At 44.5% G+C, this 26,919-nt stretch overlaps 1 protein-coding gene across 4 annotated transcripts in view; it reads right to left on the reverse strand.

Moving 5' to 3' along the window:
* Positions 1 to 26,651, reverse strand: part of SERTAD2 (SERTA domain containing 2) — a 45,524-nt gene extending 18,873 nt beyond the window's left edge. The window contains exons 1-2 of one of the 4 annotated variants that reach the window (XM_044454193.1): positions 21,647 to 21,657; positions 21,334 to 21,439 (exon numbers count right to left, since the gene is read on the reverse strand). Coding sequence is in view for 1 of the 4 variants with exons in the window: in XM_044454190.1 (XP_044310125.1) it covers positions 710 to 759 (50 nt within the window). In the remaining 3 variants the exon portion in view is untranslated. The other 3 variants (XM_044454194.1, XM_044454192.1, XM_044454190.1) reach the window with 3 other exon arrangements.
* Positions 26,652 to 26,919: the final 268 nt, after the last annotated feature.

Raw genomic sequence — 26,919 nt, forward strand, 5'->3', positions numbered from 1 at the left:
CTCTTGCGCATCTGCCTCTTATTCTGGCCCAGGCGAAGAGAAGCAGGAGGAGGAGAATCAGGAGGTGGCCCTGCCGACTTGCTCACCAATTCTCTGCCTGTCCAGTGAGTGACAGCAGGGAGAAAGAGGAGCAATAGCAGCTGGTGGCAATGATGGTGACAAGGCAGACTTGCTAAGGAAGAGGGATTACTAAAGATGTCTTGCCCACGAGATCTCAAAAGCCTGGAGCCAGCACTGTGTACAGCGTACGTACAAGTAAAGTGCTGTGTGCATAATTTCTCAAAAGAGCAATGTGGGGACTCAGGCCTGTGAGAAAGTTATGTTACTTGGTCTGCAATTTGGAGTGCAAGGGGGGATATGTTGCACCTACAAAACCAGGTTGCACTTGTAAGGCAGAAAGTTCCTGCTCATATGAATTCTGGCTAGGCGAAATAACTATTTTCTTCTGAACCCAGTGCAATATTTGGAGCTCTTATGGTAAGCATACCAGTGTAGCACCTGCCTGGGCAGTGGATTTCCGGCATGTAAAATTGTGCACATGCTGGCAAAGCAATCTGGTTTGAAGGGGCAATGCAGTGCTGGTACGCTATTCTTGACAGTGGCTCATTTGAAGTCAGGCCAATGTGCAATAAAACAACCTGGCTTGACTTCCCTGCACAATTACTTTCTAATGTACTAGTTTTCCAGTCCTGTCTGATATACTTTTCACCTTACACTTCCTTGTCTCCAGAAACCATTAAGTTGAGGAATCCTTCCCATTTGTGTTCCACCCTACAGAGTCCAGCCAGAAGTCATTTCCACAATACATGATGCTTATTCCACAGTCTCTAGATTTAAAACAAAAACAAAATATTTTACCATTGTTTCTTAAAGGCAATTCTACACTTTCTTTAACAACAAGTTTTTAGCAGCTCTCATAATTCTTGCAAAGCAAATTGTCCTTACAAGTCCACTTAGAGGAAGAGGAAGGAGAAAAAAAGGATCTTAAGGAGGAGCTTGCGTTCAACATATGGCTTGGAAGCAGCAACTGGCCCTGGCTATTTCCTGACTTACATCCTGTGTAGCACAAATTACAACACTTAAATACAAATGACAGGAAAAACAATTATTTCAGAAAACCCACAGCTGAAATTCTAAGCAGAATATTAAGCACTTCCATGTATCTAACTCAAAAACAAGCACACAGAGCTTACCAGACCGCAATCAAAATACAAGGCAGGCCTACACAATGTCAACCCATAGTGTCCCGTGTGGGGCACAGCTGGTAGGGGGCTGGAGGGACTCGGCGGAGAAAGGGAACCGACAGAGAGCCAGCCCCTTCCATATTGCTTGCCTGGAACTGCAAAGGGGGAAGGCCTTGACCTGGGTGAGCAGCACTCGGCAGCCTAGTACACACAGCTGGTATGTTTGGTCATTGGGTAGTGGCAGGATATGCGTAAGAAGCTATCCATGTGGCCCAGATCGATCACAAATGATTACACTCTTTAAAAACTTTAAAGCTAGGACTCAAGCCTCCCAAAACATCCTTCCCCAGAACCTTCATCGTGTGAGATGGGGAATATTTTCCCTTGGGGTCCCACTCCTTCTGGACCACAGTGCTCTCCAAAAAAGGTCAATCGCAGGATAATCATATATAGGTCGGCTCAGAAATACACACTGCTAAGTTCAGTGGGCTTCCTCTCAGGTAAGTGGGCTTAGGATTGCAGCCAAAAAGTGTCTCCTCACCATATAAATGGGTGCCAGACTCTGAATGTGCTAAAAAAATCTTTCCTGCCATGTGGCAATCTTAATCAACTGGTTCTTACAACTGAGACTGGGTGATTCAAGTAAAACACTTCAATTACTTTTTGCTCCTGACCAAAAGCTGCCAGAAACTAGATTGTCGTTTTAGGGATTATCCTGATGGCAGAATATCACCACGTATTTCTTTCACTGCCCCCTCCCCAGCATCTCTGCTTCGAAGGGTGTAAACCTGGGGGCCAGCTCCATGCCATAGACTGGTGGAAGGGGAATGCCTTGGGGGATGTGGGAGTGTGACAGATTTATGGGGCAAAGAGAATGCCTAGTTATGCTATCCTATGACTGCCAGCTGGCTAAAGGACACAGAGAGGGTGGGGGAGCTGCAGTAGGAAGATTAACTCTGTGTGAACAAGTGGCGGCGCAACAATCCATTCACACATCGTCGGGAACTGAAACAGGCAGTAAGTCAACATTCCTGTGGTGTAGTGGTTAAGAGTATGGAACTGGAATCCAGGAGATCTGGGTCCTAGTTCCTACTCAGCCACAGAGCAAAATGGCTGACCTTGGGCCAGTCATTGACTCTCAGCCCAACCTACCTCACAGGGTTGTTGAGAGGGTAAGAATGAGAGCAGCAGGAGAATTATAGGAAGGAACTACAATCAATCAATCAATCAATCAATCAATCAGAGGAAGAAAGAAAAAGTTTGCCTATTTCAATACTCACTGTAAGTTTATTAACTGTTTATTACCTAACAAACTATGTTGATGGCATTAATGAAAGAGCAGCTACAAGACATCCCCTATAAGTTTCCTCATGCCCTGGAGCTGCTAGTACAAAGCAGTGTATAAATTCATCAGGGCTCCTTGATGCCCCAGAGTGTATACATCCTTCCAGTGGAAGGCATAACATAAGATCATCCACTAAAAGTTTGATGTGTTGCAGCTGTTTTAGGGTTTCTGCAGTAGGTGTCTTGTGCAATGTTTCATTCACAAGCAGTTGTCCATCCCTGACCCCCTCACAACCACTTTTCTGTTGTGCTTTCATATGTGCCTTCCAAACAGCTGCCACCTCCCCTCCCCACCTCCGTTTGTAGTACTCCAGTCTTAACCACTACATCATCACAGAGTTGTCCAGACAGATTGTTCCATAGTGCTATTTTCTCCACAGGTCAGCTCCCCCCACAAATACCTTTAACTACTTTTCTTCCTTATACTGGTTATATCTTAGACACTTTTCTTTTTTCCTCCCTCTGCCACTTGTTAGGCCAAACTCTTTGCTGAGACAGTAAATGAGAATGCATTTTGAAATGTGAATTCTGAGACAATTAACAGGCCACTCCTTAGTAATATGCAGATTCTCCCACCCTTTAAAATTTGCTCAGTTATATACTTTTTTGCTGACTATCCCTGGGTGCATGATTACTAATCCAGAGATGACTGAGAAGTAAGTCTTTATTTTGGTTGAGACTGTTGCCCTCAGAGGGTAAGTGAAGAGGGAGCCACCTCCAGAGTTTTATGCAGCAAACCCAGTCACTGTGTGGACATTTGTGATGCCTGCAAGGAATATGCAAACAAACATGTGTCTCGAAATAATGGTTGAATTGGGGTTCTTTGGTGACATATATTAACAAGGCTGAGATACAGCATGATTTTGGATCTGAAACAGATTATCTATACTGGGAGAAAGACTTGGGGGAATGCAAGTTTTGGACCTCTCAGAGACTGTCAGTAGTATTTTGGATAGGCTGTCTGAAGATCAAAGTATGCCTTTCACTAATTGTATAACTTGCCACTCAGGGTATTAAAAAAACCTTTAGAGTAAATATGTGCAGGCCTGATTCAGACTAGGACCAGCACACATCAGGAGCAAAAGATGAAAACTTTCTCCTACTTGCTTCCCATACCCCTCAGATTAAAAAGGAAAACACTTTTCCCTTATACAAAACACACTGATGTTCAGGCTTGGGGACTCAATCTATTCAACAAGCCAGGATCCGAAACACAGTTTGATGGATTGCTCAAATAAATCACAGTCCAAGTTGAAATGTCACAGCAAACTGTGATCTGCTTCTGATATCCTCCTTGCAGTCTGGGAAACAAGAGGTGAAAGTCAAGGAAGCACATGAGCCCAGGGCTTTCCATGGTTTATTCACATAGCAGAAAACCATGGTTCCCATTATGAACCAAGCCACAGTTTGTGTATCTTGGTATTGCCAGAGACGATATACTTTCACACAGAGACATATTACCATAAAGATCAACAGTGCAATTCATTGCAGGACTCCAGGTCTGAGCCACAGCCGAAGCCAGGTGCCACAAAATTCTTTTGCTGTTGTCATTCGTGACACTTTTGCCACAAGTGGATCCCAAGGATTAAATTCTAACATAGATGTTCATTCCTGTAATCTAGAGAATTTAACTCATATGGAGGCTTGCTTCTTCTTCTAATCCATGTCTTTGGATTTTAGGAAGCAAACAGGGGAAAGGTTTAACCTCCTTCTCCCAGTATGTGCTGGTTCTGATCCAAGCTGAGGCCACACACACTTGCTCTGAAGTAAAACTGAAGTGTTGTGTTTCTGTAGCATATGCATAAAGCACGGGCCACATACGTATAGACCTGTGTATATGCCTGGGAATGCCAAATCTGTTACTATATAGGAATTAGTTGTGATTTATATCACCAGACCTCCATAAAATCCCTTGTACAAGAGCAGTATTGGAAGAGACAGACTGAAGTAGAAGGCAGAATTCAGGTTAGCCCCAGCATCCCAAATGAGACAGAATACCAATTAGGATTTCCCATTTTCAGGTATTTCTCACCCAACCCATCCCCATCAATTCTATAAATACATTCTATTTTAACCATGCTTTTCCTTTCCTCAGCAAGGAAACTGTATTATTTATTAAGAATTTGCAGTGGGGGGGGGGTTGAATGACATCAAAATTGGCTCTTTTTCAGTTCTGGGAAATAACTAGGCAGCTGAGAACAAAGGCTCGTTTAGTGTTCACTGGTCCTCACTGCAAAGATTTCAGTGCTGCCAAAAACTACACATTGGAAAGATCTGCTGTTTTACATTTTAAGACAAACCCTTTCCCCACATTTATTTCTATGCAGACGATAGGTTGAGTCAGAGGTTAATCAAACTGCAGCAAGAATGAGCATAAATACATAGACCAAGTTTCTAATCCCCAAGGAACACTTTATGCTGGCACAAATCCATTTCACGGAAGTTGCTTTCAGAAGCCTGTTGAGGCCTGGGCAATAAGTGTGGGATTTACTGGAGTTGGAGATCACCCACAGTTATTTACTGGCACCAAAAGAAAAAAAGGGCCAAAAAAAAAAAAAAAAGAGGCATCCTCACTGGCTGGGCCCCTGAGTTCACCATCGGGATGCTTCTGCCAGGTTGTGAGGGTTCTCCTTTGAGATGTGTGTGTATGAATGCATGTAGGGCGAGAGGCAAATTGGTGAAAATGGCATTCCTGTCAGATCCTCCACTTGGGCTTAATCCCATCCATGAATGGAGGGAGTGCTAGTAAGGACCCAAGCCAAAGCGCCTACATTAAAAATAAATAAAGTGGTCCCTTAAATTTCTGTGCCAAAATAGATCTTGTTTGTTTGAAACGGCATCCCTAATTTGAAGAGATGGGAAACTTACACACAGTAAATAAATTAATGATTTATGATAGTTCGCCTAAAAATACTCTACAAGGGCCTCAATATCAACGTGACATATGTTTTGGGGCACCAGTAGAACTGCAAGGGCACGCATTTCACAGTGGCCTGGCTCTAGATCTTATGCTTCTCTCATCCTAATTCATGCATGCCAAAGGGTTTCAAAATAGTTGCTCCTGCTCATATGCATCACATATCACAGGGACTGCATCCTCATTCCAGGTTCAATGATAGAAGAATGGACAGAAATAAAAATAAATGAGGCTATGCACATTAAGCCTTTTCTCTGGAATCATTATATTTTTAAAATTCTATTGATTACAAAGTAGGTCTGCAGAAGTTTGAAAGGTTTACTTAACCATAAACCAAACTTTTGAGTAGTCTAGTAATAAAGAAGCTCCTGCTGAACACCCACACTCCAGAGCAGATTCTACCAAAAGCCAACCAACCGGAGAGTTCCAAGGTCTTAGTGGTAACATCCATGTTAATTGGGAAGAAAGGAAAAGCCTCTTCTAACACATAAGCAATGCAATTATATGGCAAGTCAATCGCCTAAGCCAGCTAACGTGCTCTAGTGATATTTTGAAACTGTAATCTGATACTACTGTTTCCATCCTCGTGCCTTGCCTGCACTCCCTTGTTGCACACTGTACTATTTGAGGCCCAGAGGGCAAAGCGAGCGCTTGCTGTTTATTAATGATCAGACGTTACATGGCAAGGCTGGGGCAGGCAGAAGAGGAGGAGGAAAGGGAAGATTTGCTCCAGCACTCCCCACATAACTTTCTCCAGAGCTGGAAACCACAGACTACTGAAGCCCCAACATAAGCAGTGCCACTGCTCCTGGTCTCCCTGTTGTCCCAACAAGATTTTACTGATCTAAAGATGCATAAGCAAACACATGCACTCCGGAAAAGATCGGTCCAAGTAGGCCTTTAACTCCTGCAGCTTGCTAAGGTTTTGCAGAGACCGTAAGTTTCTTTTAAATTGAAGCCGTTTCCACCGCTGTCCATTCACTGGGGCAACCTTCTCTGGCCCCTAAGGAGGTTTGCTTAATGGTTTTGAGAAACTGCACTCCCCTGGCAGGGCTATGTCAAATATAGCTGAGAAGCCCTTCACTAAATATATCCTTTAGAATAAATTACCGCCTCCTTAACTAATCCTCTGAAAGTGGACCAGGTCTGGTACACTAAGGACCCAACTGTTAACACTAAGAGTGTGTATAATATTAACAGAGTAGCACGAAGCTCTCTTGCACAAAGCGTGAGCAGACCTACCTCCCTTTGTTTACTATTAGAAATTATGCTGGAAGGATTACAACATTGATCCTGTGGCTTGATGGATAAAAGCTGAATTCTTAGCTGAAATCACAAGCAAATGATGCTATTAAACAGCTATTGCATTAAATGGACTTCCACACTGAAATCACTACTGTTTATACTGGAAAATATTGTGGAAACAGAACACTAGCAGATGAAACAATTATTTTGCACGAAAAAATATGAGCTGGGCAAAGAACTGCTTTATATCCAATCCAGTGTTAGACATTCTCCTTATGTGTGTTTCAACTTGTACAAGCATAACCCAAATCTTGAAACTGCGACCTAAATATGAAAGTGACAGAAATGATGGAAAAATAAAAGCAGAACTTTCCCACCTATTGTTGTTCTTCAAGTGTTCAGCACCAGTAAGATTCTGCACTGTTTACCACTGCTGTTCCAGTATCAGAAATGTAACCTTATGCTGGGATCACTTTTTCATCTAAAGTTTTTAGTGTCAATGAACAAGTAAGGAGGGGGGGACAGAAAGGGAGGGAGGGAGGGGGGACAGACGGACAGACAGACCGACCGACCGAGACCAAATTGGGCTGCCCAAAGAGAACCTTTCTTCTATTGAAAAGGGGAAAAATAACTCATTGGAGCAATGCTTGCATTTACAGACACATCTCTTCTCTCACTGGCCACCTACACCCACCACTCCTTTGAAGGAAACTGTTGCTGCACTGGCCAAGCTGAAAAGCAAGATGCTCTTTGTCAGGCCGGACTCTCCATAAGGCAATGCAAATGAAGAGCTGCCTGCCAAGCACAAATCAAATCATTCCACATGGTATACATAGAATTCAGACTTCTATGCAGTACATTTTATGCAAATGCTACTATTTCTGAAGTGAAGGGCTAGAATAGAACATGCATCTAACAATCCCTTAACCAGATATGTACACAAAGTTGTCTAAGACATGTACATGAGAATGTGATTAACAATTACATGTCACAGTAAAGACTATCTCCTGCCTTCCGGTTGCTACTGACAGGCACTGCCACTTCTGCCATTTGAACCCTCCAAAAGCAAGGGTGCGTGGCTTGTGGTCCTCCTAATGTTTTGGCCTACAATTCCCATCAGTCTGAGCTGGTAGAAGCAATGGAGAGGGATGACGTCTCTCTGTAAAGGGGAGATAGACAAAATTATTTCTTTTGTCCAATAGCTGGGCAGATGACCGCTACTGGCCCGACAGGTAGAAAGAAAATAGCCATATATAATCAAGATTGCTTAATGGTGCAGGAAAAAAGTTAAAAGGCCATGAGGCACTCTTTTTAATTAAGAAGGAAATTAGTAGGATGAAGCAGTCTGATCACAAATTAGATGTAAAATAGCTCAGAAAACTCACAAGGCAGGCATCAGGCGCAAAACACACTAACTGATCTATGTTGTTCATGCTCTTTATCAATGATATGCTTGCAGAATGCAAGATACTAGAAAGCACCTTGCTCTTCTTCTGTAATCTCATCAGTGTACTGCTGGCCAGTGGGTGATTGTCTGAATGGAATCATCTTCATTACTGACTCATGCATGTCACTGGTTGATGCAGCTATGTAAAAACACACAAACTACATCTCCAGGCTTCTCGACAGATATCCACTTTACATAAAGATTAATAACAGTTTCGACTGCACACTAGAAAGACCCACATCCCTTCGCATTATAATAGGTGATTCCCCTCCCCCATATTTATAATTACTCGGCTAGAGCCTTTATTTTCAAGCCTGCTGTAAAAATTGCTTCCCTAAAGAGTCCTTGTTTTTCCCCTTACATTGCAGACCCTGAATAAAATACACTGGGGGAGGGGATGCCACACCTTTCAGACGTTAAGTCAACACATTATAACTTTGAGGGGAAAAAAGTTTGACCAAAATTGCAATTCAAGCCAATTACTTAGCAAGAAAAAAGTTCCAGGTTTATGGGATACACTTCTGAATAAATGCATCAGGGATCACAGTTCCAATTAATCAGAATGCCCAAAAGGTAACAGGATCCTCCTCCCTCAGGACCAAGCTCAATGGTAGCAATCACAAGCCTTCTGGATTTCTCTGGTAAATTTTATTGCTTAGACTAGCTTCTTGCTTCTGCACCCTATAAACAGATTATAACATGGAAAAGCATTTCCACTGGGCTACTTTAAAAAAAAAAAATCAAGCTGACCTTTCAAGATTCTTTGCCACCATTTGAACAGTAGTAGACATACCATTAAAAAGAAAGCTGCCCATCAACTTAATAATGATCATTATGCAGCACAGATTATCTTCTTGAAGTTCTTAAAACAACCTTGTAAGGTAGGAGAGTATAATTATCATCACGATGAAGGTAGGTGGCTGAGAAAAAGAAGGTCGCCAACTTAAGGCTACTTGACTGAGATCATGGCTGAGGTGAAATGGAAGCTGAGGGCTGAATGACTGGTTATTTAATGTTTAGGGCCTGACTACATGAGACTTCAAGGATCAATGACTGGGTCTCTCACCTCTTTTGGTTCCTTTTTAAAAAAGTGGCTACATGCCCTGAACAGATTGGAAACATGCTGCTGGAGAAAGGAAACCCCCCACAGTTACTTGTCCCATTAAAGAAAACCAATGGGTCCGTACCAGCAAACAGCACCTGCCAGCCAATTCAGGTTAGGGAGAGTTTAAAAAGAGGAAATGCCTTCCTCAGTCCTGATGCATTTCAGCTGTGGCTACTTTTAGAAGAAATACGAAAGAGAGGTCATGCCCTGTGGTGGTCAGTGCTGGACTGGGGACCAGGTGACCTGGGTTTGAATCCGCTTTTGCCCATGAAGATCTCTGGGTGACTTAGGTAGGGCTGGCCACTCGCTCCCAGCCTGGCCAACCCCAGGGGGTTGTTCTTGTGAGGAAAAAACTGAGCTCTCTAAGTTGCCTTGGGTGTCTCACAAGAAGAAAAAAAGGTGGGACATAAATGCAATGATAATGGTAAAAGATGGAAGAACCACTCACATACCTCCAGTGCCTTGCCTATTCCAGCTCTTAGTCACTATGCCTTAGCAGCCTGTCAAAACCCTTATTTGATAAGAGATCATTCTGCTTGTTTAGAAAGGGGTGTGTCAGCAAGCTTCAAGGGATTGTGAACCATCCACTGGTTTCTGCAATGCACAGTGCGCATAAAAACAAAGTTTATGGGGAAATGGTAAAATTACAAATTTATGTTAGTTGCTTGATGGAAAGAGGAGAACATTCTATTAGCCTGGAAGCTCCAAACTTGAATATGTGCTTACAGAAGCTGCTGATACAGGACACCCGACATGAACTCATGCTCAGACAGGTTTAAGTGATGCTGGGCAAATGGGCAACTGTGCGATTTTTCAATTACATGTATGCCAGAGCTCTGTTCACTGTTTGAACTATAGTGCATTTGCAGGCTTGCATGAGCTGACTTCTGAAGACATGTACAGAGATGTCAGGCTAGAGTTGAACTGTGACAATTGCAAACCAATTTTAGAAAATACAAATATTTCGCTGTTAAGTCATATGGGATTCTATGACAAATAGTGTGCCTTGGAAAGAATGGTTATTTGGTTGTGCCAGTTCTGAGCAGGCAATCTGCCACCTTGAATGGAATAAAGCATGTCCACTTATGTGGTATTTGCGCCACTCTTCCCCTTACATCTGAGTTCACCAGGATAATAGCTAATGAAAATAAAATCAGAAGATTTAACAAGACATGCTTCATACTCAACAGCTACACTGATATTAAAATGTACAGACCACCCAATTGCCTAAGTGCATGTCTCCAGGAAAATGAGACCTGAAGCCACTTGTAGGGGAAACTGGACAGGAGGAGGAAGAGTGATTTAACCCTGATTCCGCACACACATACACACACAAATGACCCACAACTCTTTTGCTCCATTTGCTTCCATCCAAGCTCTGAGACCATTTCCAAGAAATAACTGGTGGATACAGCAAAGATTAAACTCCTCCTTCCAAAATTCTCCTCTACAAATACATGCTACCACTGCTCCACTGTTTGTCTCACTTTACCTTGGCAAGCATGATTCTGGGAGCATGCAGTGGCTCAGGGAGAATGTATTTTCCCCACAACTGCTTTCTCCCATTGCAACTTTCACCTTATAAGCTTGGCTCCACTGCCTCCTACCACTCCATTCTAGAAACAGTTTGGACTGAAGGCCACCAGGTGTGGACTGCAGCCTACAAAAGCGAAGGGAGGCTTGATCTGGGCCAGGCTGGTTCTTTCCCTTGCTAGTGGTGACCCCCCCACCCCCAACCCAGTTCACAAGCACACAGGGACCTTAACCCAAAGAAACAAGGAGGAGGGCAAAACAAAATCTACCATTGCATCCCACACCCCGTGAATGAAGCCTGGCCAGAACCACCCAGGCCCAGCTTTGCCTTCCCCACTGCGCAAAGGATTTAGCTGCTTGGGTCAAATCAGTTAAATTCATCTCACCTTTTCACTGTCTGTTAAGAATAACTGCATGCAGTGTACTTTCAATTCTAGTCTTTGAGAAGACTAGCAAAAGAAATACAGAAATTAGAATTTTGCTAGGCAATGCTGTACCGTGCCAAGATTTCCTTTTGCACACCTCTTTTCAGGTTTTTTGGACCCGGCACCCTATGTCCCTTGGTTCCTTAGCCAAAGTCCTTTGACTTCCAAAGCTTCCCTGCCTACAGGACTGCCACTTTTCCCTCAGGGCCATTTCTTTAGAAATTAACAAAATTAAGCAGTTGAAGCTTTCCTGGGCAAAGAAACAGCATGGTGAGTAAAGCTCTGTTTTGCTTAATTGCTCTATGCTGGGCCACCACTAATGGAGCAGGGCCAGAACAAAAGTAGCAATTCTGTTTGTTTGTCCACAGTTCATGTGCCATTCTTGACCCATCTATCACGTTGCCACTTTTTGTGGCAGGTCTCCAAAGCCTTTAGGTGCTGAATAAGAAGAAAGAATTTAAAACCATAGGGACAATCTTAACCTTGCATGAAGCTTGCCCCTCCGCTTGCCCTGGGCTTCTTCAGCCCCATGCTTACATCAACTACGAAGTAGAGCCTAGCCTCTGTTAGTCTTGTGACACCTTGAAGGGTCTTTGTTGTTTTGCTGCAGCAGACTAACATGGCTACTCCTCTGGAAGCTGTTTCCTCAGGCCTCTCCTTTTCTTGCTACTTCCTAATTGGTTCGGCTTCCTTCAGCCCACTGGCACCCGGCCAGCATACTTCACCGCTCAGCCCTCTTATTTATCTCTCCACCCCTCCTCCTGCCAACAATGTAGAGCTTCTGCAGAAGCCTTTTCTACTTCCACACTCCTTGCTGGCCCCTCCATTCATCTTCTCAGCCTATTGTTTCCTCAGGCCCAGCTCCTCCATGTACTCTTTGATCTGGCTTCTGTATCTCAGTCCAGTGCTAACTCTGCCCCTTTCCTTTGTTCAACGTGCCTCCAGGCTCCCTTCCCCGACTTGTCTTGCCTCCTGGGCTTCTTCTTACCCGGACTGTTTGTCTAATTATCTCCTCTGCTGACCCCACAGCCAGGAGGAAACCTTAGTTCTATCCCAAGTGCCCTCACATCACTCAGATGACACCACCCCAGAATATTCCATGCTGCCTGTTTCTCTTCTGTAGCAGCGTATTAGCCTGGCCAACAGAATTGCATGCTCAAGTGTCACCAAAAAAGTCTCTTCACTAAGAAGTGGCTGAGAGACTAAGTGAGAAGACCATCCTGCAGGCAAAAACAAGCTAACAGGTGTAGAGCAAGCAGTGGACTGATCAGCAGAGGTCTGAAGCAAGGTAGAGTGGGATAGGCTAAGACACCAGGTGTACAGACATGAAGTGGCCTTCTTCAATGACCCAATGTTATGTTCAGACATAACATTCATTGGTAATTCATGGGTTCTGGGGGTGCAAACTGCTTCTAGTTCCAGCAACAAGCTACAAATGCCACATTCATAGGTCATTTTCAAGACCTGCAACTCAGGTTGGGTTTATTAACCTATCGTTTGTTCTTGGGTTTGGATGTCATGGGAACAACCTATAATTGCTGCATTTGTAGGCTGTTGCTACAAACCAGATCTGGCTCATGTGTGACCCATATCCCTGCAATTAATGAGTTAATTAATTAACCCATAAATTGTCATTGAGCAATGCCATTTCATCTGAAAAAAAGTCAGGGTATAGGGGAAGGAGGGGACAAGATCAATAAGAAGGAGTTGAACAGACAAACAAATATAAGGCTTGGGGAATGATGGTTAAATGCTGGTAGAGGTGACAAGGCTGAGTTTTGCACATTGTTTTCATTTACCTAGTTAGCTCTTTGACTGCCAGTTTCTGTACTTGCTAGCCAGATAGAATGTGGAATTTAGATGTGGAAAATCTAGGTTAAGTATGCAAAATCAAGCACAGAAATTGTGGACAAGTAGTATGTCATACTTGGCTTCACTCTCACAAGGTTGTTGTAAGGTTGAATCAAGAATGATAATGCACGTTGTTTCATCCAATCATCCCAATGTATAACTTATTTGAAATAGTATCCACATACATGATAGAAGTAGTTTTCTCCATAATGATTAACTGTTGAGTAAAATGAGGTTTAGAAGACTGTTTAGAGAGGTGATAGTAATGAGAATAAAAGTTAGAAAATAAACCTTTTCAGTGATCATCAGGAGAACAACAGGTTATAATGTACATTTCTCCTTTAAAACTTGGGCAAACACCATCACCAAAGCAGCCACATGAATGATTCACTTTTTTCCCTTAAACTCCCTCCCTCCCTCTCTCCTTCCTTCCCTCTCTTTGCATATGAATCAACTTTTAGTTAAAGGTGGGGGGGGGGGAGAAACTAGAACATAGTATCTGCATCACACATATCATATTACATTCATACTTCGAGCAATAGGGAACTACTTACATTTAAAAAAAAACAAAACAAAAGAGTGGACTATATTCTTACTGAAGGATTCCATGCAACAAATCCTTTGGTCTGTGGAAGGAGATTTACCACAAGTAGCTGCTTCTGAAGCAGATGGAAAGGAGTACATGATGCAGGTGTTACTTCTCAGTCACAGATGAAGAAAAATGATTGCCCTTTTGAGATACCAAAGAAACATTCTCACTATTACACAAAGTGGTGTGTTACTTTCTGGGATAGAAGGAGGCAGAAGTTCAAAATTTCAGTGCCCTGGTAATAAGAACGTAAATACTTCAGAGTGCTAACAATCACGAAGAACCATTCCACAGATCACCCTGGTCCATTAATGTTTTCATTGTCTTGCAATGTCTATCTAATAAGCAAGGTTAGACTATATATTTTGCTACAACATATTTAACTGTCCTTTTGGCAGAGGTTGAGAATGCAGTCCCCTACACCGGTAAGAGCAATCCGTCAATACAATACTGTAAGAATAAAATGTACAATTGCAAATTATTTTTTGTGTGGCTTTCCACAAAATTAGGAAAGAGAATGAATTAACTACAAAAAACTAACCTCTTTTTATATGAGAAAACATTAAGGTGGCACTATGCTGACAAATATGGAATTGAGAACCTCTTTTCACAGCTACCTGTACTTTATTAAGACAGAACTGCCCAAGGCATTTCAAAACTAGTCAGACCTGCTGACTGACTAGCTAGCTGTACAGTCTACTTAAAGTAGGCCCTCTTACACACCTACATCCAAAACATATCGGCATAGTTTACCTGACACCATGGGTGTTTCTTTCTATATCGCTGCTCACTTTATGTTAACCTTCAATGAAGGGCCAGAAAAGATTTTAAATTCTGCAGAACAGACACCATCATTACTAGCTGGTATGGAAGTCTAAGGAAAGAGACAAAATGAAGTATTTTATTTATTCACAGTATTTTTACCACGATCTTTGGCCAAAAGACTATCAAAAAGTCTTAGAAGGATTAATCATGTAACTAGTTGTCCTGTTGCTTTCCAAAGCTTATTAGACTTCTTCAGCACAACTACTTTTCACAACATAAAAAGCCACAACTAACAGATCTTGTTTAGGTCAGATGAATGCCTTGTTTGCAGGAATTAATAAAAACCCTTAATCACAGAGGGAGCTGTACCCCTCCCACAAGATATGATGGCATGCTGTGGCAAAGGGGGGACCAGACTCGCTCAGCAGAGGAGCCACATGTGGGAAGTGTCAGATGTTTGAGAGCGGCAAGTGGGCACCAGCAGGCGGGGGTGGCAAGTGCGTGCCCGTGGGCTGTGGCAGCAGTCACCCAGCGGCAACTGGGAGCCGCAGACACCCGCGAGCAGTGAGAGATGAGCTGCAAACTAAACTCGAAGTGCGGCTCGTGAGCCTTGGATTGACCCCCCCCCGCACTATAGCAGTTAGATAGAGAACAATTCTTTCAACAAATGAAAGCAGTAGATTTTGGTTGAGTTCCACAAAGCAATTTAATTTTGTTTGGAACAGTAACACCTAGTGTGACTCTCCTCATTGACGTACCTCCTGTCAGAAACATCAGTTATCTTGTATCTTTGCACCTTCTCCAGGCATTTCCCCACCCCTAAATATGCAACTTTTGGAAAGAGAACTGCAATACAACCCTTAGGCTGCAAGCCTATATACACTTGTCTGGGAACCCCATTGAAAAGAATGGATCTGCTTCTGAATAAACACTCTTAGTACTGCATGGTAAATTAATTAAGGCTGCATGACATTTGCAGGAATTACTGTGTGTTCTAGTTAGTCTGCAGAAGTGGTCTTCTCTTTATATTTCCCATAGAATGAACCTTACTTAAAATAAAATTGAGGATATGGGACAATTCCTTCCTCATTTCATACAAGCACAGAGCATAAATAGCTTCCCGCAGATTGCGTAACAATTAACTTGCTGGGCAGAGTAGTCTATAAACGAAACTTTGCTTCTGCTGCTGCTTAAGGCCCTGATCTTTCAACCACCCGGAAAAGTTTACACAAGTAACCTCTCTTATGGCTCTTTCCACACTTCAGCATTAACAACCTGGGGCCTTATTTAATCATCAAGATACACAAAGAAATGTTAAGATCATGGAAACAAGAACCTCTGCACTTCTGTACACCTACATTTGTCAGTCCAGCTTTCAAGAGCTGGAATGGAAACAGCAAAGACAGTTTGCATTATATATTTGTGCACACGCGCACACGTGCACACAGAGAGAGAGAGAAAGAGAGAGAGCGCGTAGGCAACCCCCATCAGGTTTTTAGAGGTTGCTAGCAGCATCTCCTCCTTACGAGGCCTCTTCTGACATCTATGGGCATGCCTTGATTTCAATAGCATTCCCCAGGACGTGATTAACCCTAACACTGTTATGCCCTCAGTGTGACACAATAAGGGCTGAACCATATAGCAAGAAGCCCTAGTCATGTGTTCCTGTAAAGGAAATGGTTACTGGGCGGCTCCATCACTCACAGTGCTGTATACATATGATCCATGAAGAGATGCGTGACAAAAAGAACACCTCACATCACTGCGTGCCGAAAACAGATCTGGCTGTGTAACATCTGACTACTTCGTCACAGAGCTGAGCTTACCAAACAGCCATGTTGCTCTTCAGCCACGTGACCCAGCCATGAGTTCTAAAAGCACCAAGACACAGCCCCATGAACTTTACTGGAGTTATTCCAGATTGACAGAACCCTCTTAAAAATTAAGAATCCATATAGATTAAATATGTAAAAAGAGGGATCACACTTGTGTAATCTGCTCTCGCCACTTTCATTGCTCTCCCCAAGCGGAGGGAGACTATCTGAAGGGAGAGCAGCCTTGATCCATGGAGGTTCTTCACAGAATTTTGGGTGCAGAACTCCCAATTTTGGAACCACGCAGGTACAGTTTCTACAGGTACAAGCTTCCCTCCATGTGTAGAGGATGATTAAAATAGTGACTGAGGGAACAAGGCTCACATGCTCCCCCTTCTTACATGTTTAATGTACACAAATTGTAAATGCTTGAACAGGGATAATAGCAGACCACAATCACAAGAAACTCCCTGTAACACATTTTGTTGTCCCCACCTCCAGTTGTAACTTTCACTGTGTTTACAGCATGTTAATTCCCCATCCAAATTGGAGCTATTTCCAAATAAGAGTGTCAGGGCATGGTTTCTACAATTAGACACCGGCAAGTTCTAGGTTCCTTCAAGAGTTCCATTCATTTCCAATCCATTATTCATTTGAAAAGCTGGTGTCCCACTCAATCTAACCGAGCAACAAAATGTGGAAAGATGAACCATCCATGCTTCTCTTTCCTGCAACTCCGAAAAGAGCTCCTGATTTGTGTGTGTGTGTGTGTGGGGGGGCATCTTATGGCAGTGAAAGCCTTCAAGTGGGGTGATAGATTAAGGAAGTTTTAACATGATAATGTGGGGAGCCTGTGATCTCACCCCACTGGATCTCTAATAAGAAGTTGTTTCAGAAGAGTACAAAGCTCATTTGAACAGAGGCGCGGGTGGGTCAGAAGAAACATACACATCACAGGAAGGAAAACCTCTGCCAACCTACTTCTGAATTTCCCAGGAAATATCACTGCCTGTTGCCCAGAAGAAGCTATCCGCACCCCTTCTGTTGCCATTTTGTTACCCTCTGCATGCAGAGATTAACTGTATTTGTAGATGCCCTCCACAAAATGCCAAGAATGGGTAAATGTGCAGAATGGGTAAATGTGCAGAGGAATACATTCCTGGAAATGCATGTTGTGGGACAATTAGTGCAAGAAACTCAAACTATTTGGGTTTTCGCTCCATATCCGCTTTTCTGAAATGGAGCCCCACTGTATTCTGTAGGACTTGCAACTGAGTCTAGATATGTAAGACCGCACTATCATGTATAAATCAGGGTTTGAAATCTTTGTGTGTATCACAGAGGCCACAATTGATTGTTAAGTTCCTTTGGGGACAAGTTTGCAAAGAACAGACTTGGTCAAGGCATTGTCTGGGCATGGCACCACAAAGGCACCGAGTACCCATGCTGAGCATATGCTGATTCCCTGCCACCTGCACAGCAAAAGAGGGAGGGTGGGCTATGGGTGAGCACTGTCCACACAAGGGAAGGAATGACAGAACCTCACACCATATGGCAGCTCCCACTACCTTCGCTCAGCACTTCCATGGAAGTATCGGGCTAAAGTTTCTTTCTTTCTTTCTTTTTTCTGGGTAATTAGCCAAACAATTAGTGGGAAAAAAACATTCTGATTTTAGAAGGGGGAATCAGCTGTGTTTGTGCCTTGAACCTATTGCCAGCCTGCAGCCATTTAAACTGGACCTTGCTCTCTCTTTCTCTTTCCTTTAGTGCATTAAATGATCTTTGGACTCTGTAATCAGAGCCTGCTGTTTCTGGCACAATTTCTTTTCTTTTCTCTCTCTCCCCCCTCCCCTTCTTTTTGGCCAAGAAGCTGTTGCAACTGGAGCTGTCTCCATTTGTGTTATCTTTTTAGACAGAAAGTGTACTTCCAAAGGAGGCACTGAAGAGCCCTTATAAGTGGGTCATAGGAAGAATGCCTACATTTTAAAAACAATATAATCTCACTTCTAATATTTTGCATTTCATATATACATTATGTAAATACTTAGAAGCAATTCTGAATGACAGGATATTACCTGCCATACATCAATCCAATTACTTTTGGGAAGGAAAAAAAAAACGCAAAATAGAAAATGAAGTTCTGTGCTGTTTTTCACACCAGTGATTCATACCAAGGGTGAAAAAAGCACACCAGTTGCCAACAAAGTAGTTCAACTGGCTATTATATAAGACATCCTTCCCCAGCCTGGTGCCCTCAGGACAGGCTCCCCAGCATAGTTGGGTGGCTGATGGCAGGAGCTGTAGGCTAACACACTGAATGGCTACCAGGTTGGAGAATTCTGACATAAAATGTGCTAGAGCTGAAGTCCAACTGTATAGTCTTGTGTTTGGGACATACTTCTTTTGGTGTGTATGGCAACTTGAACAGTTACCCTTCACAAAGATAGTTTTAGAAAATCTGGGTGGTTTGGTTCATTGCAGCTTTCATCATTGCATATTATTACTCTATATTGGGGGGGGGATGCATGCATGCTAAGTGAAACAGAAACAATATTACTTATGCAGCCCAATTCTATTCATGTTTACTCAGCAGGAAGTTCCAGCACTTTCAGTGGGACGCGCTCTAAACTAAGTGCCATCAGACCGCAGCTTAAAGGCATCAGCTTGTCAGCTTTAAGATAAGATTTGCCTTAAAGATCGCATCTAAACACATATTTATATAAGAACATACTTTACTATCTATTTACAACAGGTTTGAAGATTGATAAGGGCATTGAAGTACATGATGATTTTTTAAACATAAGTAGTGCAAATATTAACAAACATGTTTGCATTTTTTAAAAGTTGTTTTGTTCTGGCATTTTTGTTATTGAGTAAGAAAAGACATGAAAAAGAAGAAATTCCTAGCAGTTGTTATGCTAGATGCTACAACATTTGTCTGGACAATGGAAGTGTTCCCTAGGATACAGACTCATGTACCTGTCTGGCACCACAAAACCCTCTTCCATCACCCATACACACTGCCTGAAAGAATGCGAGCTGTTCAGAAACCCAGTTTGTTTTATCACCTATGAGAGGAAAGAAAATAGGAGCACCTTCTCCAGGCATTATCATTCACTCACCTTGGAACGCACACACACACACACAGAGGAACAATGCTGTATCAATGCTTTCAGTAATTTTTTTTTATTAATAATGGGTTGTACCCAACAGAGCCAGTTCACCAATGGAACAAGCTGTGCTGGTGGAATTGATTCTCCCTCACCTTGCGGCTTCCTGTATACCCTCCAAAATTGTTCCAGGAGGACAGGAGAATTTCTGCAGCAATTATTTGGGCATACATGGGGGCAAGGGATGTAACTGGAGAGGAAAGTAAAGTCCTACTAAGCTGAAAATCTGAAATCCCAATGCAACCGCATTGACCATATGAAAAGCTTGACAGGGCTGCAGCAGAAGCAAAGCCAAACTTGCACAATTATCATATTTAACTTTAATAGACTCCTGAGTTGTGTGGGGAAGTTGATCCTGGTCCCTAATTGGTCTCCTTTTCTTATGGTTGACAACAGCACTTAGCTACCATACTCCATGTGTATGTAGATGAACCTTGGAAATTAATTCCTTGCCACCTCAACAAAAGGAAACCAGAAGCAATTAAACAAACAGAGCCATATCACTGGAGTGAGGCCTTCAGAAAAGCCTAAAGGGACACTTAAAAGGCAGCAGTCAGTTGGATTTTTGGAGAACAAATGGACATATGATCCTGATATAGAATTCTGAATACTGACCCATTAATGAATGGAAATATCTGAGAAAGAATGGCTGTGAAGGGACTTTGCTAGATGGCCCTATGATAATCTAACACAGATAGGAGAAATACAAATTTCATTTTGCTGCTAACTTTCAAGTAGAGTTCCTGTCAAAGTCAGCTGTGAACCTGGTCTAGCAAGAAAGGCAACCATGCATTCCACAAGATAATAACAAACAAACAAACCTACAACACACATCTGCAACTAAATTAAGAAATTCCCCCATTCAGGCATGGTAGAATCCAATCTTTCTCTATTGTGACTGCAAGAAAAGTCAAGATCCATTTGAAGGTTCAGAACATATTTTAAGCTCTATTGTTTTCAGAAAATATTACATGTACAATTCCTTATTAATAAGGCAGTTTTGCAACTAATGTAAATTTTAGGAAGATAAAATTTTTAAAATGTAGACTGTCCCCAAGAAATCACACCCCCTGCAGACACCACAATGCCATGCTGAAACACAAAAACAAGGAATAATTTAGTTTAGCTGAAGAATTTGTAACACCATCTAGTAAGCCTTCCGCATTTAATAACCTAGATCAATTCAGCCTCCTAATCAACTGGACTAATATGCACAGATATTCCATATATTGGAGTTGGCACGTTTGTTTTGAAAAAAGACCCTCAAGAGTCACAGTTTAAGCTTCTGAAACACCCACGCGTTTGCTTTTCCTCCCGAATCAGAAAGCAAAATTACAGGGTATAGTTTCCATTGCATCTTGGTCTCTAGCACATACTGAAACTTATCAGAGCAAAAGCAAGTTGCATTGTAAACATGGCTCTGAGAAACTCTCAATACGCCACACTAATAAGGAGGAACAAGAAAATGTACATGCAGGTACATTATGCCATAAGCAACACAGATACGCGCACACACCTGCTTAAAGCAACACTGGAGGGTCTGCACATTTGGACTCAACGGTTTGTAGGAAGAAAAGTAACTCAGCCGACCTCTGTTCACTGCACATCTCTCTTTGGAGACGGGAGAAGGTAGTTCTCCAGTGGGTTACAAGGGAAGCAAACCATGCACTGGAAGATCCGCGCTTCCTTAGCCCTTCTCTCGCCACGCCGTGGGATCTTTCTGCGTTGAGTTCCTAACCAACAGACGGGGGCTATGTACCAAACAAGAGCCCCCGCGCCCGTGTGCAGCGCGCCTCTCCACTACCCCAAGCCCCGCTCTACTGACAGAGCCATGCACATCTTCCCGGCCCCCCGGATCCCGGCGCTGGACAGCAGGGACGCCCCCACACATCCCACTCCCGTTCCTGTCTGAATCGCTCCTTTCCAGCAGCGAGTTGAACTTACCACATGTAGTTCCTCCTGAGAACTAAAGCATCAGGGTCCGCTGCGGCGGCAGCAGCAGCTTCTGCACGCTCCTAATCTTCTGCCACCGGCTCCATATGTCGCTCTTCTCGCCCAAGGGGGGCTGACGGTGGGATGGAAGAGGTGGAAAGGGGCGGGGGGCGGGGAGGTGAATGCAGCTCGGGGAGGATTTAAGCCTCCGCTTTCCTCTGGCTGCGGCGATCACGAAGCATTATACAATGGAGGAGGAGGGGGGGGAGGCGGCGGCGGCAGGCAGGCAGGCACTGGAAGAGCAAGCAGTCTGTGCTTCCAGCACTTGCCAGGCAAAGAGAGTGACGCGAGGAGAGGCTCCTGCAAGCTCCTTGCCCTTTGGCTCACGTTGGAAGCCCCGCCTATGTCCCTAGTCAGGCAGGCAGTCACTCCGTCTCGCTCGCTCGCTCGCTCGCTCCCTCCCTCCCTCCTGCCGCCGCCGCCGCCGCCGCCGCTCGCTCTTCTCCTCCTCACTCCACTCCACTCCACGCCCGCCCTCTCCGGCTCCCGCAGAAGGCCTGGGAGGCAGCGACACATGCCCCTCGCTGGGCCAGCCAATGGAAGGCGGAACCCAGCTCTCCGCTATCACTTACATGTGCCTTTGTCCCAGGAGATCAGCTATGCTAATACAAATCTGCTGCTTGCTGCTGGAGAAGACAACACGCACGCACACGCACACACACACCGGAAGGGGGAGGAAAAAAGGTGACAGCAGGCGCAGGCGGCGGCAGTGTCCTCTCTCCCACCTCGGCTCTAGTTGGAGGTGGGCTGGGAGCAGGGCAGCCGCTAGCAGGATGTCTCTTATCCTTAGAAATCGGGAAATGACCGATGGACACCCTGGAGACAGTCCCCGCAGTTGGGCTGCAGCCGATAGCTCCCCGCAGTCTGCACCTTTTGCGCCCGCCGGCGATGCCACCTGCGCGCTGGGGAGCTGCCCTGCCCACGAGGGGGCTTGCTCTTCGCACTGCCCCAGCGGCATAAATCACGACTTACTTCACACGCCCCGAAGGGTCGGGTCAGGCCCTGAGCAGAGCCCCGGCGGCCGAGCCTAGTCACGCTCCTGTCCGAGCAAGTTGGGCGGACCGTGCATGGGCTGCTGCTGCTCTGGAGGAAGAGGGGCCATTGTTTGCCGTGGAGCGGGATGTGCCGCGAGGAGGGGGCCGCCACAGCCCCAAGACCGGACGACCCTGGCCAGCGCTCGGCGACAGAGCCCAAGCCTGCCTCGCTGCTGCTGGAGATGGGTGGGGGGCGGACCTCGAACCGGAATCTCCTGCACGCGAAGCGGAGCCACCTACAGCCCGGAGCAGCAGCGGCGACTCTTTCAAAACTGAAGCCAGCCGAAGCTCGCGAGTTCCGTGCAGAAATGTATCCAGGCAGGCGTGGACGAACGCACAGAGACACCCCGGCGTAGACGTGTGTATGGGCCATGCCTCAGTCGCATGTGCACACCTAGGCTGCCTACTGGGGGGAGACGGGGGAGCGGGGAAGGGAGATCACGCAGTGACCAAAAGCAAACACGAAAAGAAAAAAAAGGAAAGGAAAGCGGGTGCTTCCCGGGGGCGGGCGGGCGCGCGCGCACACACACGCGCGCGCGCACCCCTCCACCCTCCGCACAGCAACCGGCAGCCAGCCTGCAAAGCGGAGCAAACCACAACTATGCTAAGCATGCCAGCTATTCAACAACTTGAAACTGGTCAACAAGTCAAAGTGGAGCAGGGCGGCGAGTTCCTACAAACAGCAGCCGCCGCCGCCGCAGCAGCGAGCAGGCGAGCTCCGCAGAAGGAACAACAGCTGGGGTCCCCCTGCGAGCGACAGCAGTGCTCGAGGGAAGCGGGAGGAGGAGCAGCAGCGCTGGCTGGCTGGCTGGCTGGCTGCTGGCGAAGGGGACGGAGGGAGGGCCTCCCTGCTTGGCATGTGTGCAGAGCGGGGGGAGGGGACGCTTGTTTGTGTCGCTCAACTTGTGCCGGACTTTTTTTCCACAGCCCCCCTAAGACCCTCAGTCCCTATTCCCCACCCCGCCCCCTCTCCGCGCCCAAGCGGAGGTGAGCGAGCTGGAAGCCCTGTCCTGGCCATTGCGTAACTCTCTCCAATCGCGCGGTGTGTGTGAATGGGGGGGGGTGGCTTTGCTACGAGGAGCAAAGCTTCTGGCTGCCTCTCTCGCTCGCTCTAGTTCTGCGCAAGACTGGCTCGGCGGGGACCGGGCTTTTCTCGGGGTGGCCGAGCCGCCAGGCCTGAGCCGGGCTCCCCGCGCCTGCGGTCGCGGAAGGCGCTCGAGCCTATTCCCTTCGAGCCGAGCCTATCGACCCAACCGCAGGCAGGGGAGAGTTGCTCCCCGCACGCTGAGCCCCGCTGCCTTTTGCAGTCTAGTTCTGAACTTTTCCGTCCGGCACATCGCAGCGCTGTTACAGGCAACGCAGCCGCCACGAATCCAAACAAAATCCATCAACTTTCCCCGCCTCCTCTCGTTATCAATGAACTCCGCTTTACAAGAGAGCTAGCCACGGCCTTAAATTCGAGTTGTGTAGGTGCAGTTGGTCGGTGGATGCCCGAGCGGGGAAGCAGATCCGTCTCCGCAATCTTTCATAGCTTCTTGCCCTGTCCATAAGGAATAATGGAATTCGCAGGGTTTCCTCTTTAGAAAGACAATCGTTTGGGGTATTACCATAATTCTGCCTCCTCTTGGGCAAGGCACCCGGACCTGTTCATCACTGCTGCATTTTCTTTCAGTCCACCACAATCATCCAAAATTATTAATTTTAAAAGCAGGGATGCTGGTAAATCAGAAGGGAGAAACTGGCCCCTTCTTCTTTCTTCTTGGATATTTGTTCTTATCTGGGAAACTAAAGAAGACAGTTTCCTCACCCTTCCTTTTATATAAAGTCAAGATTGGGTACCTCAGGATTTAACCAGTGCACAACTCTGGTAGGAAGGCTTATTGTAAAATTACCTAACAGTCATGTTTAAGAAGTATAACTTTTTAAAAGTATAATAAAAATTCATTCCAGCACCTTAAAACATGGGCTGCAACCCCCAAATCATCTCAAATAATTTTGGCTGTTAATTGTTCACGAAACCAGCAGTACATTGGAACAATAAAGTTTTAAGACCTACCATAAAATTGATTATTAGTCATTAGTATCAAGACAGGCTTGGGCATTACATTCCAAATGTTCTGTAACGGTTTGTAATCAATCAAACTGATGATCTTCTTACAATTAAACTCCATTTTCAGTGAAAGCACCATTTCAACTGAAAGAGCTTTTTTTAAGACCCTATGAACTGAATCTATTTAAATATGAAACTAAATGTTTTAAAAATGCAGCTTATTTGTAAGATCCACTCTGTTACAATTTACTCCCAAGTAGAAACTTGCCCCATAGTACGATCACAAAGAAGGACTTCATCCTTTCTGTAATTTTCTTTCAGTTTCGTTATGGCAGTACTTTATAGCCTAATGTTTGCTTAGAATTAAGTCCCTCTGAATTTAACAGGGCTTACTCCCAAGTATGTGTACATAACCTAAGACTGCAGTCCTAAACCTTCTTACCAGGGAGTTCTACTAAGCTCAATGGGGTTTGTATGCTAAGGACTGAATATGAAGGGGCAAGGTTATTTCAACAATGCAGCATACAGATAATTTAAAAGGATATTGGCTTTAATACACAAAAACTACCCCCATCAGACTATAGTCATATTTTTGGAAGGTTTCAGTTTTATAACAGTAATTTTAGAGGAAGGCAGATTAAATAATAGCTGGATATTTTTCCCTTCCTGCAAATTTTTACAGTCTTATTTTTGATAAATTATTGAAGAACTGAATAGGTTAGGGCTAGTTAAAAAGCAATGTCAAGGTTATGCCTAGCTGGACTCCTGTACAAGAGGATACAAGAATCTGGTTTATCTACCATCTTGTGAGGACAAGATCTCCGCTTGGGTTTTTTTTTTTAATTTTATTTTATTTGTTGCTATACATAGTGGGATATAATAAAACTGGATTTCCAAGAATTTATTCCCTGTGTAGGATACCAAGATTTCTCTTTATATAGAATTTCAGATTTCTTACGAGCAGAATTTAGATAGTTTGGCGGGAGGTGGCAGATAGAATGAGCAACCCTGGCTGAATTTAAGCGGCAGACATCAAACGAGCTATATGTTCCATTAAAACACACACACTTTAAGTCTGCATCACCAAATTTAGAAGTAGAGTTGGCTGCCAGGAACCAGCATGAGAATGTCAGATGTAGCCTAAACTCCCACTCCCATTCTGTTCTATTACAAGTACAAGGCCAGTTTCAGTAAGCTGATGAACACTACAGACGTTCTTCACTGCTGCATGCATCTCTCTCTCTCTAAACATGTTATCTCTCAAAACAGCAACTCCCCACACACCATGAATGAACTCTATCAAATTCTTCTAGGATTTATGGGTTCATTAAAACACCTCACCCAGGTTCATTCAACTACCCCTTCAAGGTAAGAAGCATAATTGAAAATAATGAAGAATCAAAGCAAGGTCCACAGCCCTGTTCTGGAGGCACAAACCTGCACTCTTGGCCCCATCGCGACTCCAGCTCCCCCCTGCACGGGCTGCCAGTTTTCCATATCAGTCTGCGAAATGGATGAGGTGTGTGGGGGTGGGAATGGGGGGGCTTTTCCAACTGCTCTAACCAGTTGCAGCAACACGCAACAGCTGCTGTGCAACCAAGGAGCCATGCGGTAGCACATCACACACAGGTCTGGGGCAGGGCTGCTTGTGCTAGGCCAGTGTTGCTGTGTGGTAGATAATCAGGGACAGCTCTTTTGTCTCTGGTTTACCATGTGAGTCAATTCCACAATCAATACCTAATGTAGGTGGAATTCACAGATCATGTAAGCATGTAGTAACTGAGGAGTAGCCATGGACACTTTGTGCCCAGAACAACAAATTCACGTCATTGTGATGAATGAGCAACTTCTCGGAAAACAACTGTTACCTCTAACTATGGGTGCTTCCAGATCATGCAATCGCCCTCCGTCATTCACAGAACTTTACGGGAGATCCAGATGGTGGTGTTCTCCAGTGGTAACGCTCCTGTGTTTTCTCACTGCTTCTTCTGTCTTTTTTTCTTTCCTCAAAAAATCTGTTAAGGAGGAAAGATAGGATAACCACACAGTCATTTGAGCATCGGCGCCCTCCCATTTTAGCAAGCTCCAGGTTTGGAAACATTAGAGCTAGAAACCTCTTGCCTGTAACTCCTAGGTAGCTAGGCAAATAATAGTAGTAAACAAAAATAAAAGAATCCAATCATTATTAATTATTCTTTATGTTGAAACATGTATCCATTATTTGCTAATTTAGACAAAACACATTGAAATTCTGTAACAGAAAGCTGTAACGTTATCTAAGTGCTTTAGACTTACTGCAAAGGACGTAAATGTTTTTTAAACATAGGTGGCTGCTCTGGAATCCATGGTGGGAAAAACTATTTTTTTAAAATGTGATTAGAGACTCACAGGAAGAAAAAGGGGTATGTTAGGTCAAGAAGTGTTAGCCAGCCTGAGCTCCTTCCTTTTCCTTGA

This window comes from Varanus komodoensis, unplaced genomic scaffold (genome assembly GCF_004798865.1).
Source record: "Varanus komodoensis strain SLA01 unplaced genomic scaffold, ASM479886v1 scaffold7_3, whole genome shotgun sequence".
NCBI classification, from domain to species: Eukaryota; Metazoa; Chordata; class Lepidosauria; order Squamata; family Varanidae; genus Varanus; species Varanus komodoensis.